The sequence below is a fragment of the Aquarana catesbeiana genome, linkage group LG02 (genome assembly GCF_042186555.1).
Source record: "Aquarana catesbeiana isolate 2022-GZ linkage group LG02, ASM4218655v1, whole genome shotgun sequence".
Taxonomy (NCBI): Eukaryota; Metazoa; Chordata; class Amphibia; order Anura; family Ranidae; genus Aquarana; species Aquarana catesbeiana.
In genome coordinates, this window is record NC_133325.1 from 646784412 (window position 1) to 646796912 (window position 12501).

General features: G+C 38.7%; 1 protein-coding gene across 1 annotated transcript; it reads right to left on the reverse strand.

Moving 5' to 3' along the window:
- Nucleotides 1–5051: 5051 nt before the first annotated feature.
- Nucleotides 5052–10614, reverse strand: KLHL34 (kelch like family member 34). The gene has a single exon (XM_073616498.1). The coding sequence runs from the start codon at nt 10122–10124 to the stop codon at nt 8340–8342; it is 1785 nt and encodes a 594-aa protein (XP_073472599.1). The 5' UTR covers nt 10125–10614; the 3' UTR covers nt 5052–8339.
- Nucleotides 10615–12501: the final 1887 nt, after the last annotated feature.

Genomic DNA, 12501 nt, shown 5'->3' on the forward strand with positions numbered 1-12501 from the left:
AGCCACCTAGGCAATCTGAGTGTAAATTCTCCTCTCTCCCTCCCTCCCTCCCTGCAATCTTCTGGGACACGTCACTGGTCCCAGAAGATTGCCCGACCACTGAGGAGGCGCAGCGCGATTCGCGGCTGTGAAGCCACAAGCTGTCACAGCTGGGTGCCCACACTTGTAATGTCAGCGCTGAGGAGAGAGGGAGGGAGAGGGAGAGAACCAAGGGTTCGGGTGGGTGGATCCTAGAACAGGTGAGTGTGTGTTTATTAAAAGTCAGCAGCTGACAAGTCAATGTACCTGTATGTTGTTTTGTGCAATAGATAGCGCTGCAGAGAAGGAGAGCCAACCCCTAGGTCCGGCGGGCCCAATAACCGCTGGCCACCCACGATCGCTCCACAGAGAGGCAGAACAGGTATCTGCCTATGTAAACAAGGCAGATCCCCGTTCTGACAGGGAAATACACAGAGATCTTCTGTTCCTAGTAACCAGGAATCTGTGTGTTTTTCCTGTCAGTCCATCCCCCACACAGTTAGAAAACACTTGCAGGGAACACACTTAACCCTTTGATTGCCCCTAATGTTAACCTCTTCTCTGCCAGTGTCATTTATACAGTGATCAGTACATTTTTTTTAGCACTGATCACTATATTGGTGTCACTGGTCCCGAAAAAATGTCACTTAAGGGGTCATATTTGTCCGCTGCAATGTCCCACTAAAAATCGTCACCATTACCAGTAAAAACAATTAAAAAAAATTAAAAGTCTCTAAATCTACCCCATAGTTTGTAGACGCTATAACTTTTGTGCAAAGCAATCAATATACGCTTATTGGGATTTTTTTTTAACAAAAATATGTAGAAGAATACATATTGGCCTAAACTGATGAAGAACTTTGTTTTTTTGTTTTTTTTTTTGGGTGGATATGTACTATAGCAGAAAGTAAAAAATTATCATTTTTTTATTTAAATCGTCTGTATTTTTTTTTGTTTATAGCGCAAAAAATAAAAACTGCAGAGGTGATCAAATACCACCAAAAGAAAGCTCTGTGGGAAAAAAAGGATGTAAAGTTTATTTGGGTACATCGTCGCACGCCCGCACAATTATCAGTTAAAATAACACAGTGCCGTATTGCACAAAATGGCCTGGTCATTAAGGGGATAAATCCTTCCTGCACTGAAGTGGTTAATAAACACAAAAACGACGGGAACTCCACTTTAAGGTCCACTTTAAGGCCAACTTTAGTCAATACATTTTTAATTTCAACAGAGCAGGAAACGGTAACAACCCATGTCAGGTTTTTTTTTTTGCTCTTTGTGCTCCTTTTGGTGGTAGAGTGAGGAAGAGCTAAAACCTTTGACAATGTTTTTATTACAGTTTGTGCTTTTCTGTCCCAGCCACATCCTCTCACCCTATTACTTGCTCGGATGTCCCAGGAACAGGAAGTAAGGAAAAGTACCCCAATTGGGACTACTAACAGAAATACATTTCTTCTACAATCTATCTAAAGTTAAAAATGAATGTTTCGGCTAGAGTTGGGTTAGAACTAATGCCAAATTCACTGATCATTTATGTCAATCTCTGCATAAAAAGCTTAAAGTGGAGGTTTAGGCAAAAACTAACTAACTCTAATCCTACTCTATGCCACATTCTAAGACTAATCTATATAGCCCTGTAAAGCACAAATCTCTGTACTTAGTTGTGTTAAAATTAATAGCAGTGTATTTAAAAAAGTGAGTAAAGCTCAAAATCCTTATAATAGCTTTTATTTCCATACACGAAAATGCATTGGGAACACTGCACAGTCTATTCCAAATCAAAGTATGAAGAAAAATGTTTCAAATTTGTTATTACTTTACAGAAAGTGAAGAATGAATATTAAGCTTTTCCACAAAAATAGCAGTGTCTGCATTTTACTTTAGAATCTCAAACATTTACTGTATAAACTGAAAAATGCTTGAAGATTTAGCTTTCCTGTGAATCACTGAATTTATATTTAGTTGTATAACCATTGTTTATGAGAACTGCTTCACATCTGTGTTGCATGGAATCGACCAACTTCTGACACCTGTGAACAGGTATTCCAGCCCAGGACGATTGCATTGCATTCCACAATTCCTCTGCATTTCTTGGTCTTACCTCAAACAGCATTTTTGATATCACTCCACAAGTTTTCTATTGGATTAAGGTCTGGGGATTGGACTGGCCACTCCGTAACATTAATCTTGTTAGTACTGGTGTGTTTGGGGTCGTTGTCTTGTTTAAACACCCATTTCAAGGACATTTGCTCTTCGGGATAAGGCAACATGACCTCTTCAAGTATTTTGATGTATTCAAACTGATCCATAATCCCTGGTATGTAATAAACAGGCCCAACACCATAGTATGAGAAACATCCCCATATCATGATGCTTGCGTCACCATGCTTCACTGTCTTCACAGTGTACTGTGGCTTGAATTCGGTGTTTGGGGGTCATCTGACAAACTGTCTACAGCTCCTAGACCCAAAGAGAACAATCTTGTTTTCATCAGTCCACAAAATGTTGCGCCATTTATCTTTAGGCCAGTCAATGTGTTCTTTGGCAAATTGTAACCTCTTCAGCATGCCATTTTAACAACAATGGGACTTGGGGGGGGCTTCTTGCCGATAGCTTGGCCTCACATAGACGTCTTCTAATTGATACAGTAATCACAGGTAACTTTAGACCTTCTTTCCTCACCCCGGTGCTGATCATTGGCTAAGTCTTTGCCATTTTGGCTATTCTTTGATCTATTCGAATGGTAGTTTTCCATTTTCTTCCACGTTTTTCTGGTTTTGGTTGCCATTTTAAAGCATTTTGAGATCATTTTAGCTGAGCAGCCTATCCGTTTCTGCACATCTTTATATGCTTTCCCATCTCCAATCAACTTTTTAATCAAAGTACGCTGTTCTTCTGAACAATGTCTGGAACAACCCATTTTACTCAGATTTTCAGAGCGAAATGCACTATACGCAGCATGTACAACATTTGCTGCCTTTGTCCTTAAATAAGAGCTGCCTGTTTAACACCTGTTTTTTCACAGACTGAATGACCTCACTAATTAAATGCCACACTGCTATTATTTTGAACATTCCCCTTTCAATTAATGATTCAATTATACAGAATCAGCAGCACACATGTCATGACAGTTGGGACTATCAGTTTTCTATTACTCTACTAGACCTACTAATAAATTATTTGTCATGTAGAAATATAATATATACCAAAAATAGTGATTGATTTGGTTAGTGATGTTGGACTGCTATTATTCTGAACACAACTGTACCTGTTCTGTGGCCACACCAGTCCGGTCCCATGCTGAGCTGTCAGCGGCAGCTTCACTGTGTAGGCGTGTGCAGGAGAGGCAGCTGACAACAGAAGCCCCATAGTAAGTCTATGGTAATGTCACTTCCCAGGCATTTCCCAGCCATTGTCGTTGTCTCCTGCACACAACATCCGCTGCTGGAGACCAGACTGGATTGGCTGCAGAACAGGTCAGTACAGCGATTTCTGCTTTACATAGCTAGATATATTAGTCTTAGAATATAGCATAGAGTAGGCTTAAAGTTAGTTTGTTTTTGCTTAAACTTTCACTTTCAGTCCACCTTTTGAAAAAAATAAATAAATGCACATATATTTGCTGAAAGAAATTGCATTTATTTTTTTTTGTGGATGTGAGCATTGCAACTACAGCCAGTGGAGCATGGGTGCAATGTCAGGTTCCTGCAGACACTTCCTCTAGCTCTTTGCCTATACCAAGGTAAGGGCTTTAAATTAGAGAGCTGTGGGAAGTATTAAAGGGCTACAAGTGTGATGATTACTGGACATGTGTTCTAATGAAAACTACATGTCCATCTGCCATGGTGGCTATCTCTGTGAATGATGTGGCTGTGTAGGCCATGGTCACCCCCAAAATGTCTGTTTGAAGATAAGAAGGGGCGCTTTGCACCATATTACATGCTACACCCTAAGTATGAGTGTGTAACATGGCCCTAATGGTGAACTTGGCCTTTAATGTTCCTAGAAGTCACATACATTAGGGTCAGTTGGGGTTGAAGCCAACTAACCTACCGATATGTTTTTGAGTTATAGGAGTAAACTAGAGCACTCCATGCAGTCTACCTGTATCTGCTCTATATAATATCATATTTTCCCAGTCATGTGCACATTTTTTCAGACAGTTTTACAAGGATAATACCAAAATATTCCTGCACTATGGAAAAATAAACATGCCCGGATATGATTGCAAACCAGAGATAAGAAAATGCAATGATGTCTGCTGCTTTGTATAGTAATGTTGTTTAATCAGATTGTTCTGCAAGCCTGTCAGGACTATATGGTGTGGAAGCTTCTGACCTGCCCCTTTCCATTACGTACTCTATTTTCTATTGCTTTTATATTTTTTTATCATTAGTTCTGCTTTTCAATCTTTTGCATATGCTGTGAAGCTGCAGACACTTTAGTTATGTTGATAGAGGGGACATAGTAGTCTATGGGATGTCTGCCTGCATTGGCAAATGTAGATTTTTGCTACAACATTTATAATATAGCTTGCTACCACTGCTATTCACAGAATGGTATTAACATCTTAAGTAAGATGGCCCGTTTTAATAGCCTAATGAAATACTGCCACATTTATTGTATAGCCAAACCAAGAGTAACAACTGTTAGGTGTGTTCTTTAATAGTAAATCTGTAGAGTACATTTTAAGGACAGCATTCAGGATAATGGTATATTTATTTTAACTAGAAGTCTGAATATGCAAGGCACCCAATAATGATCTTTTCAAATTTCAATTACTCTTCAAAATTATTAATTTCTTCAGCTCATGCTGGACTAACACTAAAGCAGTAGCATTAACTCTTTGGTGTGTATTTATTAAAAATTTCTAGAGATATTAGTTCTGCGAAACTGTGTGTACATGCATTCTGTGCAAATGGGGGCAAAGCGAATATTAGTCTATTTTCTCTCCAAGTTGAATGTTTTTTGCTCATACAAAACAGAGTGAATCGGGACAATACTACATTATGGTCACTAGAGGTAGCTAATGATCATAGCAAATAAGTATTTATTTCTTATGATCTTTAGCTCCATCTAGTGGCCATAATGTGGAATCTTCCGATTCACTCTCCTCTTTATGAATGAAAAACATTTGACCTGGAGAGAAAATAGCCTGAAAACATTCCTTTTTTGCGCTGATTCGCACAGAACAAATGCACATGCAATTTCACAGGACACACAGCTCTTTTTATGAATACAAAACCCTCAGCGTTTCTGCAGTTTCTTTCAGTTATGTAATGGCTGTCTAGATTGACAGGGTTCTGTGTTTTTTTACAGTGAGTTGTAATGCATATGCATAGATGTAAATGGGACCATATAATTCCCCTCTATGTTTCACACTAATCTGCAATGCGTAGATGCGAACCAGCCACCTAAGAAAAAAAAGGATTTCTACTTTACTCTTTACATTTTCATGTCCTCAGTCTTTATTTTTCATTTTTATTTTAACTTTCTGCCTCTAATTCATGTTGTCACCTGTGCACTGCCTTCCCCAGGAGGGCAGCTAGAAGAGAAAGTACAATCACATCTGTCAGTAAAGGAAATTAATCACAGTACTCCAGGCTGCAGCAACTTTCCTTATTAATTAAATAGTATCAGGGGGTGACCTCTGACATGTTCCACACTGAAAAACACTTTTGCAGCACAAAACATTTCAGAGGTGACCCCTGCTACTATGCAATAAATGAAAACGGCTGTTGCAGCTCAGATTGCATTCACAATCTTACCTGACTAATTTGCTGGAGTGCAATTAGTCAAACCAGCACCCCAAGCCCATTAAGAAACTCCCATCTTGAGTGGTATATGTATCTTTTTGTGCAATTTCAGGCGATAGGATGTAGGCCTGTTCATATTCTTTGCCTTGTACCTGGAGTTTCTCATGACCTGTGAGAGGCCAACTTCTCCTGAAATAGACCCACCTGTGCAATACTGAACCAATGGGACGCTACTGTTTAGGGATGATAAAAATAAAATGGACATGGTCTAGTAGCGGTAATGGAAGCTGTGGCAGGCCAAGATGGTAACAGGGTAGGGAAAGTAAGGACTGAACAAAGAGGTACATTAGTTGATGCAAAAATCATTTGCATACTGTACAGACCTTCTAGTTTCATACGTAGACAATGAGTGAAATAATATCACATTATCTGTACAAATGGATGACATTTCTGTCTCAGCTTGACTCTACATACTTCATTGACTGTAAGCATATTAGTATACTTAGTGAGCATTACAAGATACTATCTATACTTATCACAGCAGTAAACACGCCAAAATATAGTTAGACCCCATATACACATGAGCACATTCAGCACATTTGACTCTGTTTAAAAGGGCTGCACTAAATACATGTCATCCACAGGCTACTTGTAATGAGACCTCCATGATATACAGATTATTTTAGTTGGCTGCTGCCTGCATACATTGACTAGGGTTCTGCATGCCAAACGCATCCTAAATAATCAATGAATTATTGGGAGATTTACTGCTAATGTACTGCAAAAAATGTAAAAGTTATTACAAGAATAGACTTATATGATGTCCTATCCTCATCACAACCATTCTACAGGTGAGTGCAGCACCCCCAGCTTAAAAAAGGGCAAACTCACTTAACTCAAAGAGGACACCTGGCCATAACACTTACCTATATGGCCAAAAGTTTGTGTGGACACATCTACCTATTGAGTTTACGTGTTTTTATTTAAGGGTACTATTAATGCAATAGCATAATAAAGGCTCAATGCAAAAGGCTAAAAGACCAGGATAAATGTACTTACTTTAAAAATAGTGACAGTTCCCATCAGCTGAGTCCAATAACTTTTGAAAATTAGTCACATACCTAAATTCATTAACCTTGTGAACTGAACCTACAAACATTTTGGAAAATTGTGTGTTTCCAACCTTGTGGCAATAGTTTGGGGGAATCTCTTTGTCCGTTCTAGCATGACTATGCCCTGTGCTCCATAAAGACAAGATTTGACAAATATGATGTGGTGGAACTTGATTATCCCGATTGATTATCCTGCACAGAGCCCTGGCCTCAACCATATTGAACACCTTTGGAGTGAGTTGGAAGGCAGATTGTGAGTAAGCTGACTCTTCTTTAAAAGGGGATACTGAAAGGTCTCGAAACGTCAGCCCATCATACCTTTATGTGAATAAAGGACAAGATTATCGCTATACCAAGGTGTGCTGGTGAAGATTCCTATCCTCTAGATCAGGGATATGCAATTAGCGGACCTCCAGCTGTTGCAAAACTACAAGTCCCATCATGCCTCTGCCTCTGGGTTTCATGCTTGTAGCTGTCAGAATCTTGCTATGCCTCATGGGACTTGTAGTTCTGCAACAGCTGGAGGTCCGCTAATTGCATATCCCTGCTCTACATTAACAGTGGGCAAGCCTGTAAGGAGTGTGACAGATACAATAACATTTCTCTGTAGATTGTGAGCTAGGACTTCCAATAGCTAATCCCACAAGACACATTCCAAAATCGTCTGCAAAGCCTTTCTGAAACAGTTAATACCCATGTAATAGGATGTCCAACAAGCTTATATACTGTAGGTGTGATGATCAGGTGTCCATAAACTTTTTGCCATGTGTATATGCATTTGTTATTGATGTCAGTGACCATAATTAACTAAATCTTTAATAAAACATTAAAGTGAAACAAAAGAATGTAATTAAATACCATCATATGGAATCATAAAGGTTATGTCCCTTGATGCTAAATGTGCCATAAAAAATAAGATATAGCATAAATGCAATAAGATGTAAACATACTCTTCCTTTTTTAAAGGAGCTATATCTAGACCAGTTAAGTTTACATCTCTTGAACTATAGATCAAATAGCTTGCCAAGCTCCAACACAGGATGAAACTGTGGGAGTTTAAAGTCCATTTTTCCATTTTTTCTATTTAAATATCTCTTGAACTATGAATACCAGGGTGCACAATTCCAGCCCTCAAGGTATGTTGCAACACAATGGCTTTGCTTAGTCAGTTACACCTTGCTAAATTCATGGCTGTCTGTTGATTAGAGAAATTCTAACATTGAATAAACATAACCTCCTGTAGAGACTGAAATTGTGCTTTTCTGGTGCATATGGTCAACCGCCAATTGGACCACCATGTTTAAAAAAATATATATATATATTAGCTACTAAATGTATTTTTCACACCATCATATTTGGAATTTACTGTCTTTTTAAATGCACATACATTACCATTTATGAGTCATTGTTTGTATGCTACTCTGAACCTGCAAAAGTAAAAATGTTCCCCTCACTTCATCTGTGAATGCACTTTGCCATTTATGTCATTGGCTTCCTTTACATCTGACAGCTGGAGAATTTCACATTTTAGTCCACAAAATGGAAAAGCCAGACTGCAAATCTCTTCCCAGCAGTCATTTTCTGCATCATACCCAACAACATTATGTGTTGCAACCTCCCGAGAATCCTGCCATTTTTTGCCACCTAGAAAAAGCACAGTTTGCTCCACCACCACTAAACCATAGCAAAACCGGTCGAAGGTCATTGGTCTCAAACGAGTCCATTGATTGTGCATTGGATCATATCTTTCTATATCAGAAAATGGTTCATAAATTCCCAAGAATGTGAATATTGCATCCTTTACAGTTGCCATCTGGTGACCAAACCTTGCAATTGTCATAGGTGCTTGTTTTTTCCACTGTCCTTCCAGTCTATTAAAAGAATATACATCCTTAGAGCTGTTGACTCGGCCATCAAGTTTGCCTCCTGAGATATAAATGATGTTATTATGCACTGCATTTGCTTGACCATGTATTTTGCAAGGCAAGTCTTTAGATCTTGTCCAAGCATCTCTGTTTATGTCATAGACTTCTACTGATGAATATGTGACTTGTTGATTGCCCCTGCCACCAATAACAAAGATGTGATTGTCTACAACACAACAGGAAAACTGTGCTCTTTGTTCCAACATGGAGCTGACTTGGATCCACTGATTGAACCTTGGGTCAAAGCGGTAGACAGCATTTGTAGCCAACAAACTAGTGCTGCTTGAGCTGCTCTTTGTACTCTCAATAGTTTCTCCTCCAATCACATAGAGGAAGTTACCAATCACACAAGTGCAGTGATGCTGAACTTTCACTTTTAGATTTGTTACCATTCTCCACTTATGAGAGTAGACATCAAATCCTAGAACATTCTCAACTAATTCCCCATTGGCTGTTCCTCCAACAAGAAGTATCCATCCCTTTTGGTTCCGCAGAGTGCTGTATTTATCCTGTAAAAGAGGTTGCTTTGAGGGGAAGGAATGATAGTTTATTGCTTTTATGATTAGATTTTTGATAGATGGTGTTAAAGGAACCTCTGATTGTTTGTAAAGATTCCTGAGGGTATCCAGTGACAACAGACCAAATCTGACATTTTCAAAAAACACTTTAGCATGTAAAAGTCTGGTTCTATCATATTGTAACCACTTAAGAACTAAATGTAATAAACATTGTTCATTTACTTTAGGGATATTATCCGATTTAATTAAGTTTATCATTGACTTTACATTTAATTCCACCAGCTCTGTTCCTTCTATATCTTCTTGTAACAGATTCCATAAATTATTTTTGATAAACTGTTCTGCTTCTTCTAAAGCATCTACAAGGTAATATTTTAAAGAAATATTGGCTACAAAGCAACAGTTTTTCAAGTCACAGCTATTGATTAGGAACTTACTACACAACGGTATTGCATCCACCACTTGCAGATAATTTGCGGCTTCCAAAGTATCTTCCAAAGTATTCAAGGAAAGAGACAGCCATGCTGTGTATATAAAATCCAGAATGTTTTGTAGACCTGCTGCCGTGATAACTTTTAGGTGAATAACGGAGGCTCTGGACTCTTTTGTGTAATCTTTAAACATTGCGTTGAAGTAGTCACTAGAGCAAGCCAGCAATGACTTATGTGCAGGAAACTCATGGCCATCTACAACTAGTGAAACATCACACAAGTGTCTGTGAGATCGGAGCACCTGATACTGAGTAAACACCAAGCCACGATGAGACTTGCAGAAAGCCAAGAAATAACTCATGATGCATAATGATTACAAATAAACTAAAAATATGAGCAACAGTTACTCACTGTATGTAGATAGTACTAGAAAGTCCCAAAGCAGTTTAAAAAGTTTTTCAACCATGCTATACCGCTGTCATTTTTCCAGTGAAGTACATAAAGTGTTTTTATGCTTGATCTGCTATAAAGTCTCCTTTTGTAGGTATCTTCTGGGCTCCCCCTGTGGTGTACAGTCCTTAATTATCCATAAAGCTACTTTCCTTTCTCCCTTAAGGCAGAGGTCTTGTAACACAGGCATCATGGTCTGACAACTACTTCATGCTCGCACCATCGTATAAAATCAAAGCAGCTTCTGTTTGTAAAAACTTTTGCAGAGGACGCTTTGTCACTTCCATTGAAAGCATTTGTTTAAAGATCAAATCAACAGCCGCGGATTAGAGCTGGACTTACCAAATTTAGAAGACTATAGTAAATATCCTGTTTAGTCGCTGCTATGGTTTGGCAAGTGTATCTCAGGTCCTGTGTGAATGATATCACCATAACTCACAGATACAGAAATAGAATACAAACACAAGACCGTGTTACATAGTTTTCCAAGATCAGAGTTGGAGCTTGAAGGCGACAGACTTATTTCTGCAATGAAGCCAGCAGTTAATTTGAATGATGTATTCTCAACTGATTTTTTTTAACAGTGCCTGGCCATTTAAAAAACCTATGCAATTTCATGATCAAAATAAATGAATCGGTTGTTTTAGCATGCTAGCATAAAGCTTTGTAAAAAATACTGTGCTATATACTAATGTTATTTTAAAGCTCAATTCAACTTTAATTAAGTTTGCTATCCATGTGGTAGCAGTGGTTTCTCTACAGAGGTCTGGCTTACCCCCTGCTGAAAACAATATACCATACAGGATGGGACTTTAGAGGTGCCCCCTCTCAGAAGTCAATACATTGTTAAAGGTGAAAAAGTATTTATTACAAAAATAGTAAAAAAAAACCCACAATAGACATACTTGGGGTCTAACCCCTTAAAAACAAAAGTGGTTGTTGCTACACATAATATCAAAACCATAACAAACACCCCTGAAGGTTGAGTTTCCTTCCCGCATGTAAAGTCATGTTTATAGAACGTAATGATAGTGAACTATAATTCCAATATAAATTACAGCAGGGAATAATAACTCGCTCCGTACCGACGCGCTTTGCCTGTATTGGCTTCATCAAAGGGTTCAGGGGATATGTGTGGTTTGGAACAACTGAAAAAACAAAAATATATATATTCCATAAACAAAGAGCATTTCTAATTTACTTTATTGATTGTCCACTGACTTACAGTTTATATAGGAACAGAACATTTAGTGATGTCAAGAGAGATGCAGGTACCCCTCACTCTGACGCCGGTCAGAGATGCTGAAAAGTGTAGTTACAGCTGATTGAAGATTTTCAGCTTCGGCTATCTTCGGCGGCTCATAGTAGTTCGTGCTGCGCCTGCGCAGTACAGGGGGGTCCTTATCCGCCGAGGGAACTTTCTCGGCAAGACACCGGCCTTACCTCCGGGCCACAGACACCAACCCCAGAAATCAGGGAGCAAACACCAGGAAGCATAGACATGTTAGATCCCTAGTACGTCTAGTGTGTCTTTTTTACTATTTTTGTAATAAATACTTTTTACCTTTAACAATGTATTGACCTTTTATTCTGAGAGGCGGTTTCCAACACCTCTAAAGTCTCATCCTGTATGGTATATTGTTTTTAGTCTATTGAGTGATGTGGTGCTGACTTTCTCAGCCATACTCATATTTTTCTTTAAATTTAACCCCCCTGCTGTATCAGGCTCCTAGCACTGCAATCAGTAAAACCCTTGCCCCCTGCTGATTGGAGGGCTTTAGCTTTTGGACTTCTGTAGAGAGACCGCCGCTTCCTACAAGGGTTCTTCTCTGCAGCATGCTGGCAGGGGACAGGCTTTTCTTCCCAGACTGAGACAAGGAACTGTAGGACTTTGCACACGTTATGCTTTGAAGCTTTTGGAATGTATTTATCTGATTTCAAATAAAATTTCTGTTAAGATGTAATCTAAATCATAGCTCCACATTTCTGGTATTTTTTTTTCTCTTTGATGTTGTTCTGATTTGAGCCTAACCCACCAATATACTGTCAATATGAAAACTAAAGAATTAACAGAAGACTTGCAGTAGGTATCTTGTCACTAATACTAGGTAGCTTCACCTGAAACTAAAAAATAAAGAAATAGTTCATTTGGTGTACTTCTTTGGGTAAAATGTGAATCTTAGTACTTGGAGATTCTCAACGTACGCTTAATGCATTTCCTCTGCAGTAATCCTTCATACTTCCAACTTGTATCAGTGTGCTGTCATTAATGCATTGCTTTGCCTAAA

Excerpts from the sequence above, each read along its gene's own strand:
- KLHL34 (XM_073616498.1), bottom strand. The coding sequence starts at position 10,124 with ATGAGTTATTTCTTGGCTTTCTGCAAGTCTCATCGTGGCTTGGTGTTT.